Genomic DNA, 27,554 nt, shown 5'->3' on the forward strand with positions numbered 1-27,554 from the left:
TGCGGCCACACTGAAATTACTGAGTTCATTTCAGCAAATGAGTCTCTGTGTTCTGTTGAGAACATCTTTTAATCAAAATTAACTGGGTCCTATGAAATATAAAACGCTACCGCTAGTAGCTAATTTGACAAATAGCATTAACTCAAGGTCCATTAACCAACTTTTTCTGTGACCTGGAAACACATTTTCTCAACCAGCTTCATACAATAAAGCTGACTGACATGAAATGTCAAAGTTTTGGTTATTTTATATGTTTTGAGTGTTTTTTGGTTTTTTTGGCTTCTTTCACTGGTTATTGTGATGTCACATACCTCCATCCAATCAGGATTTAGCAACATCTGGTTCAAAAAGTGATGACAGTATTTGGTCGTTTGCTGATGTTGCCTTCTCCACCACCCATCAAATCTAATCCAACCAGACACCACGTATGAAATACTATGTTTGGTGGTTTGAAACCACATTTTCAGGGGCTTCAAGTCATGTGATGACACATTAAAGATCTCCCTGACAACTCAGTAAACTCCATCCGCTGATGAAGACGACTAACAGATGTCGATGTGGACCTAGACTCCTAGATTCTACTGATAAATAAGTCTTATTTTCTTAGATCTACAGAAGGGCTGATTTCTCCTTTCATTCAGCAGCTCAAAGTTTCATGAAGTACTGCAACATACAGCTCAACATATAATCCAGTTACTATTCAGGACAAGTGGCTGCTGCTCTTTATTCCTTGCGGCATCTCTGCAGCTCTTCAGCTTCATTATCTACACCAATGATTCAAAAGTGTGGCAGAAAATTGCTGAAATGTATATGTATTACGAGCCTGATAAATGCGGTGACTTTATTTTGCAGCTTGATTTAAGTATCAGCACTTTGCATTATACCCAATCTGTAAAATGCAGGACTAGGAAAAGAAGTAAAGCTGCGGATTGTGTTAAATGACATTCACGGCACGTTAAACATTTCTACAATAGGTTCAGAGAAGGCTTGTGGTTTGACTGTGGGGAAATGCACCTGGTGTTTTTTTTAATCCTTTGTATAGTGCAGAGGCTGTGTGATGTTGGAATGCTCTATTTATATGTGATGAGATTATAAAAATTATATATGTATGATGAATAACAGCACCTTTGTCTTTATTTACCTTTTGTCTTTTTCTAATCTCTCGTCAGAGTGATGTGTTCATACCTTATTCTCTCAAGACAAATCAAAAGTAGTGGAAGTTACTTTTTGGCTTAGAGTTACACTGAAAATGTGCGACTATGATAAATACTTTTGAGAAATAATTAGTTTACCATTTATGATATACGGTATGTCTACGACATAAGCTGCTGTTACTGTTGCACTGGGGGAAAAAAAAGAGAGAGATGTGTTTAATGGTACTGGTTTGTGGTTTGAGAGATGCAGAAAAGAAAGTAGCAAAAACAACAGTGCCATCAACAGCTGAACAGACAAAAACACGACCACCTGCAGAAACGGAAATTAGATCTACAGAAACTGTTAAACGGAAAATGGCGGCTTACCACCATTACCAAGTCAGTGACTGCGCCAAATCATTTCACTCGGTGTTTATGTCTACGTTATATTTGTTGAACTGAATGAGATCGCTACAGCTCTGTGTGACAGACAGTCAACAATGGTTGCACAAACACATGAAAATTGCTTATAGAAAGCTACCTGTGGGAGGCCCAGCTTCTACTCTACAGGCTGCTCTGTTGGCAATGAGCTCTCAGCAAAGTGGCAGCAAACCGCCAGCCAGAGCTGCTGAGTTTGGGCAGAGACAGATGGAAGTAGAGGAGGAGAATGTGATTAGGAGTAAAGAGCGAAGAAATTAAAAGACGGAGGCCTGCTGCATGTTAAGTGATGGCTGGGAGCGAGTATGAGAGTGTGTGTGTGTTTGTGTGTGCGTATGTGCAGGGAGGGGGGGCTTTTCAGTGAGATTTCATCAAACTGCAAAAACTGGAAGAGGACACAGTGTTGGCAGACTGAACGATGGCTGATGATTAAACCTATAAAGCATAAAGCAGCGATGGCAGCTCTAAGGAGTTGTTGTAACACATTATGACTGTGCTGTCATATCCATGTATGAGCATTTTAAGTACATTAACTGGGAATATTCTTACTGCACTTACTACCTCTATTGTACTTCCAAGGACAATCAATTCAGTTCACTTTCCACCATTGTGTTTAGAAAATATCAACTAAACTATCAAATCCTAGTCTTGATGTAAAGGAAAAATCTTGTGTTTTTTCAACCTAACTCTCATTATTGTGTCCATTCTGACTATAGGTCGTGCAAATTTACTTTTTCTTAGAGAGCTGGGACACATGGAACCAGGAAAACAATTAACTGTATATTAGGGCACTATTAAAGCTTTTGAATTGAGCTTAAATTTTACAGAGACATTATACAGAGAGGAGCCCCAAAGATTAGCCTCTATAGCTAAATGCATAGGTCTACCTCTGCAGCAGTTTACTGACAATCCAGCCCATGCTGGTTTGTTTAAATATGCACGCCTGGTTTGTTGTAAATGCATATGTTGTTTTTCCAGTGATGCTTTTCCCAAAGACCTCTACAACAGAGGTGGCAAGTGCAAAGTCAACACAGCCCTTAGTCAGACTGGCCACAAATAAAAAAAATGAGACCCACATTAAAGAAAATCACCTGAATAAGTTTAAGACCGTCCCCCTCCCACCAGGACAGAGGAATTGTTTTCAGGTTTCCTCTCCATCCATCTGTCCATCCATAAATACTAATGCAATATATATAATATATCTTATATATCAGGGACGCCTGGAGAAAATTTCAATACATTGCACACAAATGTCCACTTGGTTTCAAGGATGAACTGATCAGAATTAGGTGGTCAAAGGCCAGTAGGACCTCACAAACCATGATTTTGGCCATAACTCAAGAATTTACACAGTAATTATGACAAATTTTCACACAAACATCTAATAAATAAAATGATAAAGGGATTTGACGAAAGGGTCAAAGGCCAACTTCACTGTGAAATGATAATATTTTGTTAAAACCATTTTCTGCCTGTTATTCAAAGCCATAACTCAGGAACAGAAGGGTAGATCATATTTCACTTTTGGTTGGTTAAATCAGTGACACTAATCTGGAGTCTGGACAGACATGGATGCGAACTGAAACTTCACTAAGCAGAGGAGGCATAAAAACTGCAAGGTGGTAATTATAGTTTTATGTGTAAAGACATCAAAACATCCAGCTGATGATCATTCACTCTCTCCCTCCAACAAACACTCCTAGATCGTTGGCAGTGCTTCTGCTTTTTCTCACTGTAACCCTACACCACTGAATTCTGGGAGAGGAAGAACCATTGAGTGAGACAGTGAGAGTGTGTAGGGGATACAATCGATGGGTCGCCATGTTCCCTTGTAATCTATTAAACAGCAGCCTGTCTGCTGTTGCTGGGGGTTAGCACACACACACACACACACACACACACACACACACACACACACACACACACACACACACACACACACACACACACACACACACACACACTCTTGTCTCCCTCCTCATCTAAACCTTTTAGCTGAGAGAAGCTCAGAAGTACAAAACATTCCTTGTGGACGGACACACACGCACCTCCTCTTCATTAATATTCTTTCAGTGCATCATGCTGCAGTGCGCTAACTATGGTAACTGATTTCTTCACCAGTTTAGAAGCGGGTTTAAATCAAAAACATTTAGCCGACTGTACGAGAGCACAGATACAACACCGAAGGTCACACTCTTCCCCAGAATACTGAAAACCAGAACAACAGAACCTTTTGCAAATTATAACCAGGACAGTATGTGAATTCGCTGGTCAGCCACCTGTCATTAAAATGAGTTGTTTATATGTGTAATTCTGATTTCTAATTTAATGTTAGATACTTTGCAACTGCATCATATCAATCAAACACTGTTCTGCTAAATTCTGCTACAGGGCCTCATGATGCTGCAGTGGGAGGATTTTCCCAGCTTCATGATATGAAGCTGGGAAAAAAGCTATGCTTTTCATTATAAGAAGGTAGCTTCCTGAGATGAGCATTAATGCAAACACATACTGCGAAATGATCAGAAAACTAGACAGTGAAATTAAAGCAGCTGACTGTTGCTATGGCTTGTGTGGCGATGAGGAGAAGAGAGGCGGGAAGGTGGTGGTGGAGGTGGACTCGGAGTCAGACAACAAAAGAAAAAGACATGGGCATGAATGGATGTGTGTGTTTGCCTGTTTGTGTGTGGCACCTGGCTCTGAGATAAGACAGCCTCTCCATCCAAGCTGATGTGGTAGAAGTGTCTGGATTGATTACAGGAATCGATGGAGGACAGTATTTGCTTTGACTTCCCAGCCTAATTAACACAAGTCATTATTCAGGAGCTGTACAAGGAGGAGGAAGGCAGGCAGAAGGAGACACTGCAGAGTCCTGCAGCTTGGGGCCACGCCTGTTCTACACTCTGACAGACACTTTTCCATACCACGCTTTCTCCTCTGTCAGTTTCAACTCTTTACTAACAAGCAATCTGATCCGCAAAACGCTGGAGGGATTCAAATAAACACAAGCGGTTTCAGTAGTAACAGGTGCACATACCGTATTTCTCTCCACACACCCACACACACTGTGCACCCACAGATACTGTTAAGTATCGATCTGTGATAATGAAGGTGAAGTCATGATGCAGCGCTACCTACAGCACTTCAGCCTTTGGCCTCAGGCAAATCCTGGTCCTGCTGTGGAGTTTTGGGGAAGTGAAAATAAATCAATGTCCTCCAAAGTGGAGGTGAACAGACTCCTATGAAAAGAGGCCTTGTGGATTCTATGTGGAGCTTAAAAGAAACATTTTATTGAAAACCTATATTTTCTTGCTGAGACTTAGATGAGATGCTTGCTGTCACTCTCATGTCTAGATATATAGCTGAAACCAGTGGCTGGTTAGCTTAGCTTAGCATAAAGACTGGAAACTAAGGGAAGCAGCTAGCCTGGCTCAGAACCTCCAAAGCTCACTAATTCACACATTATGTGTTTAATCTGTATAGAAAATGAAATGGTACGGCTGTTTGACGGGGGGTTATGTTCCTGACTGTTGCCAGAAGCAGTTTCCAGGAAAACAGCAGATCATGCAGGAAGTTTGGGAAGACTACTTTTATAGGTAGCATCGACTAGTTACTAGTTACCATTTCCAATTTTTATGCCACAGTGCTGTGCCACACATAGTTGGTGGTCTTCACTGCTGTTGTACAATGGGAAATGGGCACAAATGAGTGCCTGAGGCACCCTGGGGGGGATGATTCTGTGGCTGAATGAGCTGCACATTTGCCACAACTCACTGTAGATGGGGAGAGGGCGATCCAAGATGGCTTTGATTTTGTCCTTCATCCTACTCTCCTATACTACCTCCACACAGAACACCTAGCTGGCCTTCCCCAACAGCTTGTTGAGAGTGCTGAGCTCCAAGCATTGATGAAAACTGGCTGTTATTTGCCTCACCTATTTAGTTTGGCACAGATTTCAATCTGATTGAACTGTTCAGCTGAAATGTTCAGCCAGTTGGAGAGAGTTGGAGTCACCTCTCATTCAGTAAGACTGATTGTTTCTATCCTTTTATAACTAGATGGCGAGATAATACAAGCCCCAGAGGAGGAGGGGCACTGTTTCGCTACAGCAAGTGCAGAGACAGTGACAGAGATAATGATGGAAAATGTATCATTTGCAACTTTGTGACTGGCCATGCTAGTTCCCGTAGTTTCTGCTTCCAACCCTGCACACACTACTTCCTAATAATCCACTTACCTGTCCTCCATCTGTATCCTCACTATGCCCCACACATTCTAACAGTATGTCTAAATGCCACGCTGCTCAATCACAAACATCTCAAGCTTATGTGTGTGTGTGTGTGTGTGTTTCCGCACATTAGAGGACCCACTACCTGCTCTCCTGTTGGTCAGGAGAACTGCTCTATCACAGCTTCCTAAATCAGGTGGTCACATTAGACAATGAATGACTTGGCTAGAATGACAATTACTATTTTAATGAGAATATATTTTTTTAAAAATCTGCTGGATGTCTTGTTACTTGACTCCCTGAATTTTACCAAAAATATGATAAGATGTGTGTGTTTCCCTGAATGCCATGAGGCAAAAACTAAAAACCAAATCAATGACAAATCCTTGCAACCTTTGCTGATATGGCGATAAACAACTGAATCATCAATCATCCTCTCACCCTGATGCCATCTCCTCGCTGCTGCAGGACAGTGCTATCTGACTGAAGGCTATTGATTGGAACACACAAGACGGATGCACAGCTCTATCAAAATGAAAGCAGCTACAGAGACCAAAGTAATGACAAGAGGACTAGAAGCACACAGTATCTATTATAGAGCAGCCTCCTTACTGTGTTCTTTCAAAGATTAAACCACTGAAGACAGCAAGGGAAAAAGAGAGGCATGGAAAAGGGAGGAGGGCACTTAGGGCTGCAAGATGGAGAACTGTACATTAGGAAAAGAAAGGAAGGAAAACAGCGTAAACAAGCAGAATATGAAACAAAAGAGGAAAAAGAAGTAAAGATAAAAACGCAGTCACAAAGAGGCAGAGAATATAAGATGGAGACAGAGAGCTGGAGATGAAGGATGGGACGAAGAATACCCAAGAGTCAATAAAGGAGATGAAAAATAGATGGGAAAAAGTCGGGGGAACGGATGGAGAAGATGGCGAAGGGGAGGAGGGTGCAAGGAGAGGTAGACGGGGGTGTGATGGAGAGAAAATGAAGATAAGCAGTGAACGAGACACACAGGAGGCAGCAAGTCAGCCCAACAAGTGGGAGATCGAGACGGATCCCAGGAGAGAGAGACAGAAAGAGTGAGGAGACAAGAAAAGCAGGAGCCCAAAATAGACAAGAGCACAGCAAACACAGCAGATAGGGGGATGGAAAAAAAAGGGTGGGAAGTAAAAGGGTAGAGAGAGAGAGAGAGAGGGCAGACAGTCTCCCCACTGGGCAGGGCCAATACTGCAGAGGAAAAGAGGAGGATGAAGAGGGAGGGAGAGAGAGGAGGGAGGGAGAGAGAGAAAGAAGAGATGAGAGGAAAGAGGGCTGGTGGGATGGATGCAGGCTCCAGCAGCTAGGCAAGTCACTTCAGAGTCTGACTATTCCTGTGTGTGTGTGTGTGTGTGTGTGGGGGGGTCTATGCAGAGAAAGAGAGGATCAAATGAGATCCATTATCTCAGGGCAGGAGCTGGACGATCATCCAGTCAGCACCACATTACGTCAACATTCTCCAACACTGGTCTGCTGGGACACTGACGGAGGAGAGGGCGGAGGTGATCAGGGGAGGGTGGGGGGCAGGATAGGTTAGGAGAGGAGGAAAGAGTGGGGGAGGGTGAGAAAAGACGAAGCAGGTTAAGGGAGATGGAGACGAAGGGATGGAGCAAAAGGTGGAGCTGGCTGGAGAGGATGACCAGGGAGCAAGGAGGCAGGGGGAGGGGAGAGGAAGTAGGCGGGGGGAGGAGGGTCATGTTGTGTCCCCGTCATATGAGATTTACTGTAAATGCAAGCTGCTGACATCATCCTCCAAGAGGTAATTATAGGCGGCGCGAGTGGGAATTTATTGGCAGGCTTGGATTTGTCCGTCATGACGCCCCACATGTGCATCAATCTACGCAGCAGAAACTCCCAACTGCTGTCGACAATAACCAGTGACCAATAATCAAATCAGCAGTTCAATCCACATTACAGAGGTTAGTACCTGCTGCTGCACTCCCTGACTTTTAAAAATAACATGTAAGGTTTGTGTTTTTAATGACATTAACATGTTAAACCTTCTGCTGTACCATCAGTCTGTGTATTCAGGCTGGGCATGAAGACACCACCGAGGATTTCAAAAAGGACACAAAGTGCAAAAATGGACAAAAGGACAAAGAGGCAAGAGAGGACATGAAGAGGAGGGGCAGGACGGAGATGGAGGAAAAGTGAGAGGAATATGGAACAGGAGGAAGGATAGACAAAGGTAAAAAGAAAAACTCAATGACAATCTGAAGGAAACACAAAGGTGCAACTGAGTCACCTTCACATTTCATCACAGGTTGATTCAGCAGCTACGGAGTTCAGAGCATACATGCACATAACAAGTAAAAGGAGCTACGCTAAAGCAAACTACAGTACATTAACATGCTGCTGCTAGATAATTCTGTAGCTACAATTAATCAGTGGCTGATTAACCGGCATCCATTGATCAAACTGACAGTGCCTCAGAGTTAATGCACTCATCGTCATGCAGTCTAGTGGCTATGGTAAAGAGGTTTTCACTATATCAATTTTACTGGTGATGCAATGATTTTTGGGGAAATCAATTGAGACACTGTTAAAAATGAAAAAGTCTGCTGTATTACTGTTGTTTTTAAAGTTTCCTGCCAAATTGAATACAAATCAAGATACTTCACATTGGTGCAAAATTCATATAAATATATAATATTACCATAAAGTAGTCCTCTAGTCATCTAATAGAGACATTAAAGGGATGGTAACCATGGTATAAAAAAAAAAATCCCTCCCTGAATATGACCCACCCCAAAACACACAGACACGCTCATGTTCTTAAAAGCCAACAGAACTTAAGTCTGCCGTTAAGAGACAGGATGCCCCACGAGACAGCAATTCAGAGTCATCACGGTGCCGTTTGTATGACTGTGTGTATAAGAGGATGTGGGAAAGAACATGAAAAGTAGATTGAAATGCCAGAGAGGCACGACACCAAAGTGTTGAGGATCTGTTGATTGAAACACTAAGCAAACAAAAATAAGTTTCCGTTTCCTTTTTCCTGCTGGCTGACTTTCTAACACAATTCAGTCTTGACAGCACGCCAGGAAAAGTAGCAGATTACATGATTTGGAGTCAGTAACAAACTAAATTCTCATCATTAATACAGATACCATCAAAAACCAGTGCCTGCTTGCAGTCTGAATGAATAGTAGCCATCCAGAGGCTTGTGTTTGACCAGTCAGCAACTATAAAAGTGCAGGCACAGGGACTTTTTGGAGGCAGGAACTATAGCCTGCAAACTAAAACTAGACCTGGGTGTCTCAGTCATTAATGTAGGTCAATGTCACCAATAGGTGCATGAACTTCTGGAAAAATTCCTCCAGTGGAAAAGGTCTATTACGCTGTGATTAATTTGAGTGTACAACATGGAGGACTGCAAGCGTTAGCCATCAAGAGTTTGGCCATTTTTGAGCTGGAAGGCTTCAGATATGATAAAACAAAAGCAATGCAGCACCGGAGCTGCTTTTCTTGTTTTTATGGAAAGCGTAGAAAACCTCAATAGTTTCTGACAAAAACCTGAGGCTCAGTGCCTCTCATGGGGTTCGTCTGTTAGTGTGTGTGCTCCAGCACAGCCTGCGCCTGCCTGGCACCTGCTCAAAACCATAACTAAGGCTCTGCGCTCCAAGGCGCTGCTGGGTCGGCCTTGGCAACAGCCTCATGTCCCAGATTACACCAGGATCTGCCTGCCTACCTCAAGCACCTGCAGGCGGCACCTGAGGATGCATACCGACAACCCTGGCCTCATCTCAGGGTGTCAATGCTGCACATTTGGAGCAGAATGCGCCATCTGAAATTTCTGATAATGGCTGTTTTTGACTTTGGACCACTGGGTCAGCGTCAAATACCACAGCCCTACTGCCACCTCCTTCAAAAGCATTTCAGAAAAACACCTCCTCCTCATCAGACAGTATGAGCAGAGTAGAAAGTTAACCAGAGGATCGTGTGATTATTTGAAAGAGTGAAAGAGAAAAAGTGTAGAGTGAATCCGAGGGATTAAACGGCTTAAGTGCAAATTTAATTGGCGCGTGTAGACCAAATAAATAGAAATAACTATGGTAATATGATCTAAACATGAACATGTTCTAATACCCAATTATTATTAGGGCCCGAGCACCAAGCGGTGCGAGGACCCTATTGAAACTGCGTGGGGGAAAAATGTGCAAGGGAGGAAACGGGCCAGTACCCAAGAACCAAGAGGCTCATAGGCCTCGAGCAGGTAGGCCTCGAAAAAATATGTGAAATGAAAAAAACCAGGAGACCAGGGGGCCGAAAACATAGTTGAAATGCAAGGAATTCTTCTTCTTCTTTTTTAGGCAAATGAATTGCATTTTTGGGGGCCTAAACATGCACGAAAAGTCATTAAAGTTTGCAGAAAATTCAGTCATGGTGAAAAATTACGTATTTCATAGGTTTCGCAAATGGGTGTGACAAAATGGCTCTGTAGCGCCACCTAAACTCAGCCCCGGAACTGCGTTTTATGTACATGTACGACATTCGGAGGGTTCATATATCTCTTCAAGGCGAACACAAAAAGTCTCTTGGAGCAATGATCTAAACCCAACAGGAAGTCGGCCATATTGGATTTTTCACGCATTTTTGGCGATTTACAGGGGACGTAAATGAACGAACTAGTCCGAGGGGGTTCCAGCGATCGACTTCAAACTTGGTCAGCTGGTAGAGAAGGCATCAACGATGAAAAGTTATTAAAAGTCTCTACAGAATCTTAACGGTTTGGGCGTGGCGAGCTGTCAAAGTTCAGTGTCTCACCAAGACTCGCCATGAAACAGGAAGTTGTTAATAACTTGACTGTACATGATCCAATCAGCACCAAACTTCACATGTCTGATGAGAGTCCCGCCCTGAAGACGTCTACATGTCAATATTCATTCACAGTCACAGCGCCACCTGGTGGTGACAGGAAATGCTATGTTTTACATTATGATGGCTCAAGACCAGCCAGTTGATCAGATCCACTTCAAATTTGGCCAGGGAAGCCTCAAGATGTTGATGTTGGTCTGGAGCGAACACCGTGAGTCTCCGTCAAAAGCTGTTGCCGTGACGACCAGGCGATTTCGATAATACATTTTCCTTCGCCATGAGCATTAAAAGTGCTGTAACTCCACTGTACAAGGTCCTATCTTCACCAAATTTTTTTTTGTTTGATGACTGTCCGGCTCTGCTATAACTTCAGCGTACATTATCCAATCTCTTTCAAACTTGTCACGCTTAATAAGAGTCCCAACCTGAAGACATCTAGATGCCAATTAGTGACCACAGTCATTGCGCCACCTGGTGGCAACAGGAAGTAACACATCTATGGCAATGATCATTTGATTTGCACAACATTTTCACAGTGTAGTCAACACTTCATATACTGGAATATAGGACGTGATTAGTGGCTGTTCTCTGGCGCCACATGGGAACAGGAAGTGACGTGTAACTCCTTCACGCGCTGTCCGACATACATGAACATTTTGAGCCGCGTGGAAGGGTCAGAGTCCGGCACAGGACGGAGGCGCCGCACGCCCCGACGTGCACGGAGGTGCGAGGGCCCTCCAACGCTGCTTGCAGATTTAATTAGGGCCCAAGCACCAAGCGGTGCGAGGACCCTATAGAAATGCGAGTAGGAAAAACGTGCAAGGAAGGAAACGTGCCAGTACCCAAGAACCAAGAGGTGTACAGACCCCACAGGCCCCGAGCACGAAGGGGCTGAAAAAATATATGAAATGCAAGCAACCAGGGGGCCAAAAACATAGTTGAAATGCAAGGAATTCTTCTTCTTCTTCTTCTTCTTCTCCTCCTCCTTTTCCCCAATGAATTGCATTTTTGGGGGCCTAAACATGCACTAAAAAAGGGAAGTGTTTCTCTCTCCCTCCTCTGTCATTTTAAAATGGCAGTCAATGAGGCGTTCGGTCGGTGCTCCCGTCGCTCCGAGGCTCGTGGGACGTGTTGCGTGCGTTTCTGTGTGTTGTGAGTCACATGACTGTGTGTCCAAAGACTTAAGCTACATTTTGAGTGATAAACTGTGACTGTGGGTGAAACGGTTCGGCCAAACCAGCGAGTTAAAGACAAAAGTTTCATGTGATTTTTCCACTCCTCCACACTCTAGCGATGACGTCACCCACTCTAGCGCGGCCACATACACACTCATGTAAAATGAGAAAAAGTTTAAAAATGTTTTAAAACACGACTGTGATGAAGTGGTGAATGGCACAAAGGAGGTAGAGGTATGTGCTGAAAGAGGGAGAGATGATGAACGTTTTAAAGCTTCAATGGAGTTTCTAGCTAAAAGCATGAAGGAGCTGTGAGGGCTAGAAGTCGGGTGAAGAAATGGGAATGTTGAAAATTTTTCACATTCATTTCTATGAGGAAATAAATAAATCAGACATTTTTAAAGTTTCGGATATGAAAAGTCATAGCAGAGCCACTTCCAGAGCTCTCAGAAACTCCAAAGGACTCCTGCAACCATTGACATATACACAAGATATCTTGAGATATTTCTATGTGATGAACAATACTGGAAAAACTATTTTTCAAACAAAAACAAGTTTGTAAGTAATCAGAATGTTGGCTGAGGGTGTCACTGATGACCTCAGAGGCTTCCAGAATGTTGAGATGATATAAATAGAGACAGAACCCAAACTGAGCCGAGGGAGATAGACAGAGAGAGATACACGTTCACCACACACACATCCGAGACACACCACCGTTCAAAGAACACTTCAACAACCATTGAAAACCCGTTACAACAGCGATCGGTTCCATTAAGAAGATCAACGAAAGCCAACAGCAGTCCAGTCGAGGCAATGCTGCCTGCGGGTCTCACCTGGGGAGAGATCATGGAGTTGGAGGACGAAAAACAGGAGTTACTAGCTGGCAGCAACGCTGGCGAAAATATGGATTGGGAGTCCAATGAGGTCTCTCCTGCTCTGATGGATGCAAGAGAGCCTCATGAAAACACCCAGAGGGAGCAGCCACCTCAAAACAACAGGGATGGCCAGCAACCTCAAATCAACGGGGATGGCCAGCCACCTCAAAACCACCGGGGTGGCGACCGACCTCAAAACCACCGGGGTGGCCAGTCATCTCAGTACTACTGGGATTCCCAGTCATCTCGAAACCACCGGGGTGGCCAGTCATCTCAATACTACTGGGATTCCCGGTCATCTCAAAACCACCAGGGTGGCCAGTCATCTCAAAACCACCGGGGTGGCCAGCCACCTCAAAACCACCAGGGTGGCCAGTCATCTCAGAACCACCAGGGTGGCCAGCCACCTCAAAACCACCAGGGTGGCCAGCCACCTCAAAGCCACAAGGGTGGCCAGCAATCTCAAAACCACCAGGGTGGCCAGTCATCTCAGAACCACCAGGGTGGCCAGTCATCTCAGAACCACCAGGGTGGCCAGTCATCTCCATACTACTGGGGGAGGAATCCACCTCTGCACCAGCGTCTGCAGAAAGCCCTAACCGACCTTCACTATGAAAGAGGTTTGAGACGTAGGGAGCAGCAAACTTCTTACAATGAGAAGTACATGCGTGAAGAAGCAGAGGGGAAACTGAAGCAGCAGCAGAGCTTGAGGTTCGATCTAGACAAGGAGGTGGTGAGGCTCAAACAGGAAATCAAGAGTCTCTCCTCCACAGCCCTCGCAGCCGAGCCCCTGGACGGGTCGAATAACAACAAAGACGACCTGATCAAAAATCTCACAGATCAAGTCCAAGCTGAAAGGCAGAGAGCTGACCTCCTGAAAAAAGAACTGGAGGAACTCAGGCTTGAGTTTAATGAGAGAGTCACCAAAGTCCTGAGCCTGGAAGAAAGGCTGAAAGGCGAAAGAGACTCTCTGTTGGTCTTCAAACTAAAGACGCATGAACTGCAGAAACAAGTTGATACCTACAAAAACCCAATGATGCTCCAGGTGTGTGAGCAGATTGGAAAAACCCCCATTTCAAAGGTAAACAACTTGATCACAACTGACCTCCATGCACCACAGAACACTTCTGTCGCAGAGGAGGTTGCCCTTCCGGAGGAGTCCCAGGTCGCTCCACTGGAGGAGGCCCAAGTCACCGAAGAGGTCGCCCCAAAGGAGGAGGCCCAAGTCACCGAAGAGGTCGCCCCAAAGGAGGAGGCCCAAGTCACCGAAGAGGTCGCCCCAAAGGAGGAGGCCCAAGTCACCGAAGAGGTCGCCCCACTGGAGGTGACCCAAGTCAACAAGGAGGTCGCCCCAAAGGAGGAGGCCCAAGTCACCGAAGAGGTCGCCCCAAAGGAGGAGGCCCAAGTCAACAAGGAGGTTTTCCCACTTGAAGAGGCCCAGGTCCCTGATGAGGTCGCCCCACAGGGGGAGGGCGAAGTCACTGACGAGGTCGCCCCACTGGGGGAGGGCCAAGTCATTGATGAGGTCGCCCCACTGGGGGAGGGCCAAGTCACTGGCCAGCCATCTTTGTGGAGGCGCTTCAAGAAAGCTCTAACACTGAAACACCGCCGCCAGTACAAGAACAAGAAGCAGAAAAATAAGGAGGCGTGAAACAAGACACGGAGGTTCAGTTTCATGTCCTGACAGACGGGAGCGATCTGTCTGTCAGGATCTGATCTGTTCCTCTGTGTTTAAACTGGTTTTCTCCGGGTGCTCCAGTTTATCCAACATACAAAAAACAAACAAACAAAAAATCTGAAATAATTTGAAATAAAAAACTTAAATTAGAAATTAAATATTAAATAGTTAAATATTAACTCACCCTGAAACCACTGTGTTATTTTTACATTTCTGTTTGTGTTCACACTCAACCCAGACACAACGTGTTTTTGTCTATGAGTTTTAGAGGTGTTCACAGGTGTGTTTTTGAACTCTGGACAGATCCAGGTTGGCTGTTTCCCCCTGCTTCCACTTTTTATGCTAAGCTAGGCTAACCACGTCCTGCCTCCAGCTCCAGCTCTTCTTTTAAATTGAGTAGTCACGGACAAAGTGTGTTTTCATATAATTAGATATCATCACTGGTGCATTTACAGGCCAAAAAAAATCTAAACACAAAGGGAACAGCACTCAGACACATTTGTTTTTAAAGGAAACCTTCAAATAAATATTGTAGTGACAAAATGGGTTATTTCAACCAGAATTATAATGTAATATTTCCTACTGCAGCGTTACAAATCAGCTTGTGTTGTGTTCAGGTGTGTGATCAGGATGTACGACACATGCAGTCCATTTTCTGCTCTTAGTATGCGACGGTGTGAAGCGATGAGGTGTCACGTCGTCACATGGGTCAGAGTCTCCCTGCAGGAACCTCCAGCTGGTTTCCTCATGACAGAACCAACTAATCCTGCAGTCACACTGAAGCTTTCCTCGTTTCACTGCAGCTCAGTTGCTCAATTGGTCCAGTTTGCCTCAGTCGACTGCCAACTGCACCTGATCACAGTAGGTCCACTAAAAGTGCTTGTTTGATCCACTGACAGGCTCAGAGTGTTATTCTAAGTGTGTGACAGCATCATGGAAAGGATCCCTACAGAGAGAGACCTGGAAGATCCTTTTGGTTTAACCACAAACAGCCGTTATATCGCTCTCTGCACACACACCAGACTACATTCACAAAAACAGGGATTTTACCACACAGAACACAGGAAGCTGCTGCTCTGCTGCTGCCTCATTCGGTTAGTATGTTTGTGTTGTTGTGTGCTATATAAATATTTCTTTGGATCCAAACTAACCATTAAAAGCATCGAAGTAACACAATGACATAAACAAACTCACTGATTGAGTCAGCTGTAGAAGAGAAGCACTGATGTTCTGTTCGGTAAAATCCCTGTTTTATCGCGTGGAAGGGTCGGAGTCCAACAACAGGACGGAGCCGCCGCACGCCCCGACGTGCACGGAGGTGCGAGGGCCCTCCAACGCTGCTTGCAGCTTTAATTATTATTATTATTATTATTATTATTATTACTACCACCATTGTGGTAAAGAAAGAATGTACTGTAAAATGTATTGTGCCTTGAACAGCAAGAGCATTTCAGCAGTACGATGATCTCCCTCCAAGTGCCTGTTAATCTTGCAGCTGAGATGTTTCGGAGAGCCAAGGACTGGATAGGAATAAAAACAGTCTCTGTGATCAAGAGCTGAGGATGGATGGGAGCTGAAGGATATCTGTGCGGTGAAGTGACTCAAATGTAATTCAATAGTCAGCCCTGTTGGGCGGAGCGGCATCTCCTCGGTCGGTCAGTGGGGGTGTGGCCACACTTGTCTAGTTGGATGGATGGGGGCAGGGGGCAGGGCTCGACTGACAGATGGGAGTCACCCTGCGGTCAGACCATCCAGCACCTGCAGTGTGCTCTCCCTCCTCCTACCCCCTTGTGTTATGGATTTTTATAGCCTCCCATTCATTATCAGTAGCCAAACTTAAAATCAGTACCGGAAGACCATTTTCACTGTTACAAGAGCAATTAAGTTATGTTGAATTGTTTTAGTTCACCCAAAGATTTACCTCCAGAGTAAAAAAAGCAGGTGCCAAAGAGACTGATAGCTGATAGATGACACCATGCTTTTTCATGATAGGATTACTGGAGGATGAGGGTCACAGCAATGCATCTAACCCTAATGCTACGGCTGTCAAGAAACCTGACGCAACCATTTAATGTCTTTTCAGTCATAAACTGCATGTACACATACACAAACTCGTTCTTTCTGTCCCAGTGAGCTGTACAGAAAGCTTCTCTAAACGACTGGTTGTGGTTACAATCGGTCGAGCTGAGCAGGTGGTGTCTCTGAAACAAAAACAGACTATTAGCACAATACAAGGCAAAGGGTAAAAGGAATAAACCCCCTGGAGTCTCCCTGTTCACTTCATAAAGCATTAGACTCGATGGATTTTATTATCTAACATTTTCTACACTACTTTCTACTGTCCAGGCCTCCTCGTGTCAGCTGCATCTGAATGATTTCAGTATGAAACAGAATACAAAACATCAGTGTTACTCCAAATGTGACAGTGGGGTCACGGACCCGCACGCAGCCAAGTAGAATTTATTAAACACAAATCACAGCAATCTGATGGAGGCAGCATTGAGGAATGTGCAGCTCTGGGATGTGCTGTGTAATGCTGCTAACTTTGTAACAGGCAGAGCACCAAACTAGGATTTGATCCTGTAAAACAACACGGCAGAAGAGACAACGAATTTTAAATGGCTCAGAGAGCAGAAGGCGGCACCTTAGCATTTCAAGGACTAAAAGCCTTCACATTACCATAACAGCCATCTGGTACCACACTGTCTGCCTGTCTCCTTACCTCCTTTCCAATCAAGGGATTTCATTTAATTCTCATTTTACTTTCTCCTTATGGTTTTAAAACCCCGGTGACATTTTCAAATTGGTATTCAATACTTGCTTTCCAAGTTGCTTCCCCCGCTGCCTCTCCACCCACTTTACAACCCCCCCCCTCTCCCTTCCCCTCTCTTCGCCATGTCTCTCTGCAGTACAGTCAGCAGCAGCAGTCAGTCCTGCTGCACCCTCCCTGTCATCATTATTGCCACACAAGCCGCCTCTTCCCGCTCCACCTGCTCGGTCACAAAGGCTGCTGCACCCCGGGAGAAGGGCGTCACAGCTCAGCCCGACCCCTGACACCCAGCTTCTCAGAGCACAGCAGGGTGGGCTCGCTGCATCACCACACCATGTGTACCAGGACTTGGTTTACAATACTTTTGGGGGTGAGAGCAGGGCATTGAGTTACCACACGACTGATAAATCACCTGCTGCACTGCTACTCCTATGGCTAGCTACCTGCTGCAGTGCACTTCTGTCCTTGGATGGAAATTTCAAGGTTGTGCTGCAGCAACAAGGCCAGGTGTGTGTTTGGTGCTGCTGACTGGGGACTGTGGCAGGCAGAGAACCGAGGCGTATAGTAAAACTCACAAGTCTGGTTTTTGATGTGCTCAGAGAGTTAATGAGAGGTTTTCTTCAAGTCGCTTTAGTTTGAGAATCTGTTTCAAAAAAATATATATCGTCAATAAAAGAAATCACACCCTTAGAGAGAAAAACACTCATTGAAAATTAACACAAAAATGAACCTGAAGCATCAAAATCACCAGTTGGAAAAAGAAAAATCTAATCGGGTGCCATGGTAACCAAAACCCTGCGATGCACACAAGTACAGAAAATCCTTCACTACACAGGCTGCATGTTAAAGAACTCCACCTCTTCGTACCTTCACAGGCCCATGTAGCATAAACACGCCAGGCCACAATGTCCAGATGCAGTTCAACACCTTTAAGTGTTAAAGGTCATGCCAGCTCATCTGATCTTTTATCGACTCTAAACTTTTACGCATTTCTGTGCATGATCCTGGATAGGAAGCATGTGTAGCTACCAGACTGAAATCACAAAGACCACCAAACCAGATACAGGTTTATTTGATTCATGCCGTCACTGCCTTCTATAAGCTTCTGTAAGCTGAGGCCTTTTAATAACCTTATAATCATCTTGATCCATAACCAAAGTGCTGAATTACTGACAAAGCACAGGCAGTGTCCTTACAGAATTATGCATTCATTCTTCCTATTAAAAGACACACAAGGTTCAGAGACATTGAGCATCTGGGGCCGGCTGCACCAACTGGTCCTAACTGTGTGCCTTCGCAGCAGAAAAGGATGAGTTGCTGTGGCGGGTATATAGTGACCAAACAATAAGACAATACACAATACACTATAGAAACAGTACATGCCCGCTATGCAGAGAAAAAGAAAACACTCTGCATGCTCGTTCAGGCCTTCTATGCGTCCGCTTTAAAGCCTTGCAGGCAATGAAAATAAGTCAGCCATGTTCCCGACTGACTCGCTCGAAACCAGCGAGGAAATTGCGAGCAGTGCAGCTGACAACAACTGAGGGTGTCCCTGTTCGTACCTGCACTGAGATGCAGATCTAAGCCCCGTCACTTCCTCTGGAGACAGCTATTAAGATTTCATAAGGAGAAAAAAATGTGATATGTCAGAGGGAGGCAGTGAGCTGCAGATATTTCAAGATTACTGGTGGAACTTCATCCTTTCCCTCTTTAGGGGTTGCTGATACAAGCACGTCTCAGAGTCAGCGACTCAGAATGACCGTACATTGGGCTCAATCACAATTACTTTGTTTGTGCAAATTTGAAGGTGGAATTTGTTTTTGCAGTTGCTACAAACAGACAATGCAGCCACAGCACGGTACTGTGCTTTAGCTAATGACTGCCACCACTGACCCACATTATGTGTGTTGTGTGCATTGATGCGACAGAACAAACTTACCAGGAACTTCAGTACTGTCATTTCTCTCCCTGTACACGCTGCACGCTCATGAAGAGCAGAGCCATACGGCTCAGGAGAGATTTTCATTAAGCTACAGTATGTTAAACTTGCTCAGATATCAAAGTGAGCGACACAGATCCTCTGTCAAAGTCTATTTAATTTCATCGTGATATAGAGTACTGCGCTATAGTACACTTTCTGTTAAATATGAGTGTCTATTTTTGGCTAATCCAATACCTGACACTGATACAAAAATCAATTGGAGAGAGTAGATCAAATCAGTGTCTGTATCGCATCTTTCTAAATGGACATAAAGAGAACGGTGGAGAGCAAAGCCGATGTGATAGCAGGGTAAGTCAAAACATCCGTCGTTGGCCTCCACTGTTCCAAAAAAGTTTTGCGGTATGCCATGTGTTTAGTGAAAAATAGGTTTAAAATGTCACAGATGATTGTTTTCTCATTTTGCCAAAACATAATTTCATTTGTTTACACAGGAAATTACTTCTTAATTAATTAATTAGCTGCTCATTTAGCTAGATTGCTTATTTAGAGTCCCTAGACTGCTTAGAGTCACATTTAGTGTCATGACATATTATGAGAACACTACAGCATGAGGAGCATCATTTGTGGTGGCTTTGTGTTGCCGTCTCCCTTCCTCACATACACCATATCCAAAGGGAGTGTGTCCTGTGTGGTTGCTGTGTGATGTACTGATGTTCACGGTGTTATGGAGTCTGCGAAATGCAGATAAACTTTCTGTCAGACACAGTTGGTCACACGTCTTTTCCATGGGCTCACCCAAAAATAATACCAGTGGTCTGAGGTCTCAGTGCTGACAGATTTTCATCAGGGTGGCTCCTCTTGTTTATTTCCCTACTAGTCCAAGAACGACTGGAGCACAACGCAGGGTAAAACACACAGCCAATGTTAAACGTGTGTATGTTCATGAATCCTTCTGGTGCCACTGCCTACTTTAAGCTGGAAGACATTAAGAAAATTACATTTGATCAGGTGAAATTCATTATAAGAGGGCAAAAAAGAAACTAAGAGTGCATTAGACTAATCATTTTAGACCCTAATGGCTGCTGCTGCGCTCTAAACTCCTATTAAAAATCCTAGTTTTGCTGTGGAGAAGCAAGTTTTATTAACCTCAGGAGAGAGCTTGACAAGTTTGGCCAAGTTGATTTCAAAAATCAGTTTTGCCTCCACTGATTGGTCCTGAGAGAAACCATTTTAACTGCGGCGCTGCCCCGCAGAACAAGTGAAAATTTTGTGGAAATCTTATCTTGAAGATATGCAACTTTGCACACAGCAGGAAGTAATCATGAATAATTAATTAGTATCTTCACAGTGCTCTCAGGACGTGCAGCTAAGAGATAGAGCCTGCTAAGTCAGGGCAAGTGGTGCAAGCACATAAGCAAAGGAGAAATCACATTATTGTACACACACACACACACACACACACACACACACACACCATAACAAACCTACATAAGCTATAAACAAGAACAGCACAAAATGAAGCCCATACGTGTGCACACTAGCTCACACTAGACCGTTTGGGGACAGTGACTGGTAATGACACAGCATTAACAGTCCATGTGGTGTGTAAACATCGGTGTCATTGTTTAACGGAGCCTTTGTTGTGACAGAGGTTCAATGACCAGAACTTTACTCATTTAGCCTAAAGAACAAAGCAAGGCAACAGCAGGCGTTAAAACAAGCTCCTTCTGGTCCCATCCCGTGTCTCTGAAACAAGCGCGTTTGAGCTCTTTCCAGACCCGTCCTCCGTTAAACCCTGTGACCCTTTTCCACAAAGCCCAGTAGAAATCTAGAGATGCCCTGGACATTGTACGTGACAACAGATTTTCCCCATTTCTTCACCAACTACAACATAATTCATTACTTGGTTGTAGAAATGTGCACAGACAACAGATGTACACACCACTGTGTCTCTGAGAATCGACTTTCACCAGCAGTTACCCTGAAATCTTGACACTGCCTTTTAAACCGTCTTGATTACAGATAATATTTATGTTCACCGATCAACTGAAAAGAAGCGGTCACACTTGCAGTGGCAAAATGATGGATTTGTAACCAAACAAGTTACAGAAAAGTGATGCAGTTACAGAATCTCAGACCCTGTCAAACCCCGAATGAGCCTTTTCACATCATGTCCATAGATGCTCGGAAAAGGTTTGGACAACTGCGGTATGTTAATTGTTTATTATGTGTTATTTGGGCTGTGAGTATCCAGAAATTTCTACACGTTCATGCTCAGGTTGTTTGAAACAAGCCTCGCCCCTAAATTCATCATAAAGAAAAACAGAAATCAGAAAATATTACCTCAGTCCATCAGCAAAAAATTAATTGGCAACCATTTTGGCAATCGATGAACAATAATTCTTATGTGAAAATGTGCCAAAGATTCACAGCTGCCAGCGAATGTGAATATTTTGAGATTTTGTTAGCAGTTAACGTTTTTGTTTGGGACTGTTGAATGGACAAAACAGACTAATTGAAAACGTCACCTTGGATTTTGGTAAGTTTTTGACATTTTACAGACTAAATTCTAATCAAGTAAATGAATAATGGCAATAATAATTAGTTGCAGCCCTAGAAAATATGAACGATTGACACATTATTGGACCAGAGAGAAGAAATTATGTGGACTAAGGGTACAGCTAATGATTGAAATGTCATCTTCCTCATGTTTTGTCTGACCAATAGCCCAAAACCCCAACATATTCTCACAGACGATCTGCTAGAACCAGTTTGTCTTTTTAACTTAACACTGATCAATCAATTATTAAATTAGCTGCCAACTAATTTCCTGCTAATTTCTGACTAACTAAGCAGCAGTTTGGGCTCTCCTGGAGGTGAGACTGTGTTCAGCTGCAGCAGAGTAAACACAAAGTGACTCTGATGACAGCTTTCTTCACTGAGCATGACGGCTCAAACTGGTTTGTTAAAGGGATGCAGGTGCATCTGAGATGAGGAACTGAGATGTTATGGCAATGATACTGGTCTTGCTGTCATATACAGAGCTTGGCAGCGCTTGGTCTCAGGCCAAGTCACACCCAGCTGAGGAACCACTATGAGCCCAGGATGAGCTAATCGATGGGTATCAAGTTCCTATTGGGGACGTGCACCTGCCAAAACCATGTAGTTACACCTATAAACAGGGAAGAAGCTACCCGGACACTCAGTAGTGTATATTCAGTGAATTAGCTGCTCAGTGAGGTGGAACAGCCCTTTAGCCTGCCAACACCAGCTGAGTGACATGAGGCTAAGAGCTAAACTGCTAGCTAGCATATGTGCTTGAATGCTACCCAGTTAGCCAGCTAGGTTTGTGCGTTGTAGGCAGATGGATTAGGTGAAGCACGTCGCTGGCTGGCTAGCAGGTCGGCTTATCTGCTCAAAAAGAGCACAACAGGCAGCTAAAACCTCTGCAGCCCTCCTGTCAGGCTGAGGGAGCAGCCCAGAGTCAGAGTAAACAGTTAACACGTTAGCCGCTGAGTGGTACCTTTGTCTCCCTGATGTCCTGCTTGCCTCCCTCAGGGTACCACTGGACGCGGACAAATCCCCTACCGAGAGGCCGACTAGGGGTGTCCACGGCGCTCTCAGTGTCCGAACCACATGGGACTCTTCCTCCACCTCCTCCACCTCCTCCTCCTCCTCCTCCTCCTCCTCCACCACCGCCGCCGCCACCGCCTCTCCCTCCGCCATCATCGAGGTCCGAGTCTGAGTTAAAATCCTCCTCACCGTGGATCATCCGTACGAGGCCAAACCGGACTGAGCCGCGATACCGCCCGGAGACCAGGTCGTGGGAGAAGAGCAGCCGCTGGGAGCCGTCCGCCGTGGGAGACAGAGCCATGGATGGAGGCTCCGAGCCCGGGCTGGCCGCGGGAGAAAGGCCCAGGGTCGGGGATGCTGCCGCTGCCGTTTCCGATGCGTCCGCGGTGGCCGCCGCCGCGTCCGATGCTACGGGCTCCGCCATCTCTGCTGTTGTCAGGGAGGGATGCTGGAGCGCGAGGATGACGGTGGGCTGAAAAAAACTGTAACCTGGAAGCAGCGGAGTGCACGTGTTTACGTCGCTGACGGAGGGCTGCGTAACTAGCGCAGAGTGAGAGCGTCATGACGCAGTGACGCTCCCTCACCGCTGAGCGGCAGTGTGAACCACAGCCTGTTAGACACCTGGTTAAGTCATAATTAGACATCCACACACTCATATCATATCATATCATATCATATCATATCATATCATATCATATCATATCATATCACATCATATTATATCATATCATGAACTTATTGGTGGTGTAATATATTACTATTATACATTATATCATACTATTTACATTCCATATTATTTCTATATTTGGGTGATGTTTGTTTGTACATTAATGCATCATGTATCTGGCTGCTGAAAGATTTGTATATTTGCTGATATTGTTAAATGAAGAGGAGTTTTAAAGGAAAAATCCACTCAAAAACAGGGCCTAAGGTGCCTTTATTGAATATTGAACATACAATTACTACTAGGATCACAGACAATGAGAAAAAGATAAAAGCAAACAAAATAGATAATGAAACAAAGCAAACAAAAACAAACAGAGATAAACATATTCAACTTAACAATGTGCAGCTGAGTTTATTAATCTTCCCACCCAAAAACTCAGGTTTCCTTTTTGGAAAAAACAATAGGATTAATAATAATCTTATTTCTAAATATCCATGTGGAGATCTACAGTAAATGGAATATATTTCTTAAAAATGATAAAAATTCTATTATTTTTTTCAATGTCAGTATGATGACATTTGTTAAATAAATGTTCAGTTGTTCAGGGCAAGACCTCCTAAATACTGATGAAATCTTTAAATGTCTGCATATTACACTGTACATTTTGTTTATACATTATTTAAATTTAAAGAGATTAATTACATTGACACGTGATCTGCAACGTAACTGATTTCTCGACCCCTATTTATCCCCTCACACTGGATTTCAACTAAACAAAACACATATTTTGTTTGGAAAATGTGTTTTTAAATTGGGCTTGTGCGTTTTGTCTGTTTATTGTGAATTAATACCTATTATAAACCCCAGCACCACCAACACATGCTGTGTATGAACACTCAATTCTTCTGGGCAACTTGTTGGGAAACCTGTTGGGACTCCTCACAAAAACATTGATCCCAGGAATATTGGAAAAGCATCGCACAATTTAAACTGAGTGTTTATCTGGAGATGGAGATTATTCGCAGCCTTGTGACCCCTCCAGGGAGTTCACCTGCTCCTGGCGTCACTGTGAGTTAACGGGAACTGCCTCTTAAACACAGCGACTGTCCATAAAACCAAACGGCTACTTGAAATTCTTTACATAGCTTGTTGAAGGCTGAGGTGGTGACAAACAAACGCCTACACATCCTGTAATCCTCTTACAGATCTGGAAAATAAAGCGTGGAAAGTCTCCCTCAGAGAAATCACATGAAGAGTGGTAAGCTGAGTCCTTAAGATGGCCCAGTTAAGCAACACCATCAGAGAGCATTGGATCTTGTCAGTGTGAAAACATTAATTCACACTGACATTAATGGTTAACCAACCAGAGCAGCTCCTACCTGTCTAAATCTATCTTCACCACACTATCATCCACTCTGTAACCCAAGCGAGTCACTTAATTGGATGTTACACCTGTAATTACTCTTGTTAATAATAGGTCGGTTATATGTTAGTGTGGGAAGTCCAACACATGATCAGTAAAATCCAAATCATCTGCGGATCTGATGGTGGCATGACGAGGATCATTCTCAGCACACGAATATCCCTCCTGACCCGGACAAAACATGTTTATTGTTCAATTTACTCACGGGGGATGGATGTGTTGGTCATCCAGCCTGCTTCAGGATTATAACCAGCCACCCTTGCGCAGCGAGGGTATAAATACCGGCGGCGCGCAGCTCTCTGCTCAGTCTTTACGCACGGTCCTGTTACGCACGGATCAGCCTTCTAGACGCGGAGGCAGCCTACTCGCGTTAAACAGCAGAGAGCAAGAGAGTCAGCTCTCAGCTCAGGATCCTTTGCTTAACTTTAAAATCTTTTGGTGGGGCAAGAAAAGTAAACCATGTCAGTGGTAAGCGCAGTTCCGTTCATGAGGACACTCCACATGCGCTCTCCAGTGCCGCAGGGCCGCCGCCACACGCTGCCGGCCAGCGAGTTCCGCTCCCTGAGCCCGGAGGATGCCATCAGTGTGTTCGAGATCGAGAGAGAAGGTAAGCACCCTCTTTGGGCTGAATAACATCGCTTATCATGGCTGTCTTAATCGCTTCAGTTGTTCAGTTGGCATGGTTACGCACACAGAAACAATTTCTTTTACAGGAGAAACAGCAACATTTGCTGAGTCTAATATAACAGCATTACACAAATTAAAATTACAGTAAAGTTTCTCCTTTTTCCAAAGCCCACGTCTTGACACTTTCTCACTGTGGTGTGTAGCCCACTACAAACTAAGTTACTATGGTGATTTAACTCTTTCCTATATGCATAGATCATGTGAATTCAGGTGCCACATCCCTGGCTGTGGTGCAGTACAGAGGGGAACATTATGCCCATTTTCTCGTTATCTGTATTATTTGGTCGTGATAACACCACTCTCCTCCTCCTCCTCCTCCTCCTCCACACAGCCTTCATCTCAGTGTCCGGTGAGTGTCCTCTCCACCTGGACGAGGTGCGTCACTTCCTCACCCTGTGCCCTGAGCTGTCTCTTGGCTGGTTCGAGGAGGGACGTCTGGTGGCTTTCATCATCGGCTCACTGTGGGACCAGGAGAGGCTTACCCTGGTAAGACAGAGCAGTGGACACCTGGACGGTGATTTACCTCAGGCTGACTGGCAAGGCAAACCCAAAACGAGGTTCAAAACAGATTAACAGAGGAGATTTTGAAAGATTTAAGGGCATATTCACACTTTAATGTGTTCAGAAATTCAGTGGGTGCGAATAAATGTTACACTGATCCACCTAAATCTCACTGGAAAATGTTCAGACTGGGGGGAGTAAGCTTCACCACTGTGGCCTCTAATTCAAATACCATTTTAGCAGTTTTGTGGCGTCTAGTCCAAGAGATCAAGAGTCCTCATGAAAAAGATATTTGCTGATAGAGAACTGTGATACATCTGAAAATCCTACTGTCTAACTACTAATGTACTAATTTATCTGAGCATCTCTGTGCTGCTGCTAAACTGAAATAGTCTCCAAGATTCAAGAGCTTTATTTCTCACACGCTCATTGAGATGCATAATATTCAGGCTGTATGTGCAATTATAATGAGGAAAAAAACTGTTAAGATAAAAAAATATTAAAATAATGTGCAACTTTATAGCATAAAAAAATCTAAATGTCACCATTGTAAGGTAAACTGTGCAATAACAATACGTGTAAATGTGCAGAGACGTGCAAAAGATTCACTCTGTGCTGAGAATATAAAGAGGCCACAAATTATAGTGTGGAAAATTACAACTGAACAACTTTTCAAATGTTGAAACAAGGCTTTTGATGCAACTCTGAAGCTCCAAATGTCAGTGTGTGGGCATTAGAAAATAGCATCGTCTCCCCATTGATGGAGATACATTCAAATTGCCTAATTTTCCTAACTGTGACTCTGGTGGCTGACACTTGAGATGGATCAGAGCTTACAGTGATCATATGTAACCTCTACAGTGGACACTGTAGCCACAAGTGATCTTCACAGGATGACAGAAAACGCTATAACTTAATATAACAATAGAGAGGAATCATAAAATCAGCATATTTTCTTAATAATGTTAGTTACATAACAATATCAATATTTATTGGGCTTCTCTTCAAGAGAAAAGACGTGTCTAGTTACACTGCTTTGCTTTAATAGACTGAAACAGCATCTGTCTCCCAGAAAACTGGACTCAACATGGACTCCTTTGACATGATGGTATCAGTATTTTAAGTAAAACACAGCATGTGCCGGCTCTTACATCTCCCCCCTCCCTCTCCGTTTCCTAGGATGCTCTGACTCTCCACAAGCCCCACGGCACCACCGTCCACATCCACGTCCTGGCCGTCCACCGGACCTTCCGCCAGCAGGGCAAAGGCTCCATCCTGATGTGGCGTTACCTGCAGTACCTTCGCTGCCTGCCCTACGTACGCCGGGCTGTGCTCATGTGTGAAGACTTCCTGGTTCCCTTCTACAGGAAGTCGGGTTTCAAGGTGCAGGGCCCAAGTGACATCACAGTGGGGCCCCTCACCTTCATCGAGATGTTCTACCCAGTCAGGGGCCACGCCTTCATGCGTCGTAACAGTGGTTGTTGAGGACAGTGGGACTTCACGTGGATTCTCCCTGGCTATCAGTGGTGGAGGTCGGACCCACCCCCCAGTATGAGGGGACGTCTGAGCAGCTTTGTCCAGTGCAGCGTTTCAGTGTCGTTACTGTCAGAGAG

At 44.4% G+C, this 27,554-nt stretch overlaps 2 protein-coding genes across 2 annotated transcripts in view; one reads left to right on the forward strand and one right to left on the reverse strand.

Moving 5' to 3' along the window:
• ube2o (ubiquitin-conjugating enzyme E2O) overlaps positions 1–24,980 on the reverse strand; it is a 44,046-nt gene extending 19,066 nt beyond the window's left edge. Inside the window, exons 1-2 of the mRNA XM_070828437.1 lie at positions 24,959–24,980; positions 22,614–23,152 (exon numbers count right to left, since the gene is read on the reverse strand). Of these exons, the coding sequence (XP_070684538.1) occupies positions 22,614–23,152; positions 24,959–24,980 (561 nt within the window). The remainder of the gene's footprint in view (positions 1–22,613; positions 23,153–24,958) is intronic.
• Positions 24,981–25,212: 232 nt separating this feature from the next.
• aanat1 (arylalkylamine N-acetyltransferase 1) lies at positions 25,213–27,426 on the forward strand. The gene is made up of 3 exons (XM_070827771.1): positions 25,213–25,360; positions 25,772–25,926; positions 27,121–27,426. Exons 1-3 carry the CDS (start codon positions 25,213–25,215, stop codon positions 27,424–27,426), a joined length of 609 nt encoding a protein of 202 aa, XP_070683872.1.
• The last annotated feature ends 128 nt before the right edge of the window (positions 27,427–27,554 follow it).

This window comes from Pempheris klunzingeri, chromosome 3, assembly GCF_042242105.1.
Source record: "Pempheris klunzingeri isolate RE-2024b chromosome 3, fPemKlu1.hap1, whole genome shotgun sequence".
In the NCBI taxonomy this organism is placed as follows: Eukaryota; Metazoa; Chordata; class Actinopteri; order Acropomatiformes; family Pempheridae; genus Pempheris; species Pempheris klunzingeri.

Coding starts and splice junctions, on each gene's coding strand:
- aanat1 (XM_070827771.1), top strand. CDS start 25,213: ATGTCAGTGGTAAGCGCAGTTCCGTTCATGAGGACACTCCACATGCGC. Junction 25,361..25,771: donor GTTCGAGATCGAGAGAGAAG/GTAAGCACCCTC, acceptor TCCTCCACACAG/CCTTCATCTCAGTGTCCGGT. Junction 25,927..27,120: donor ACCAGGAGAGGCTTACCCTG/GTAAGACAGAGC, acceptor TCCGTTTCCTAG/GATGCTCTGACTCTCCACAA.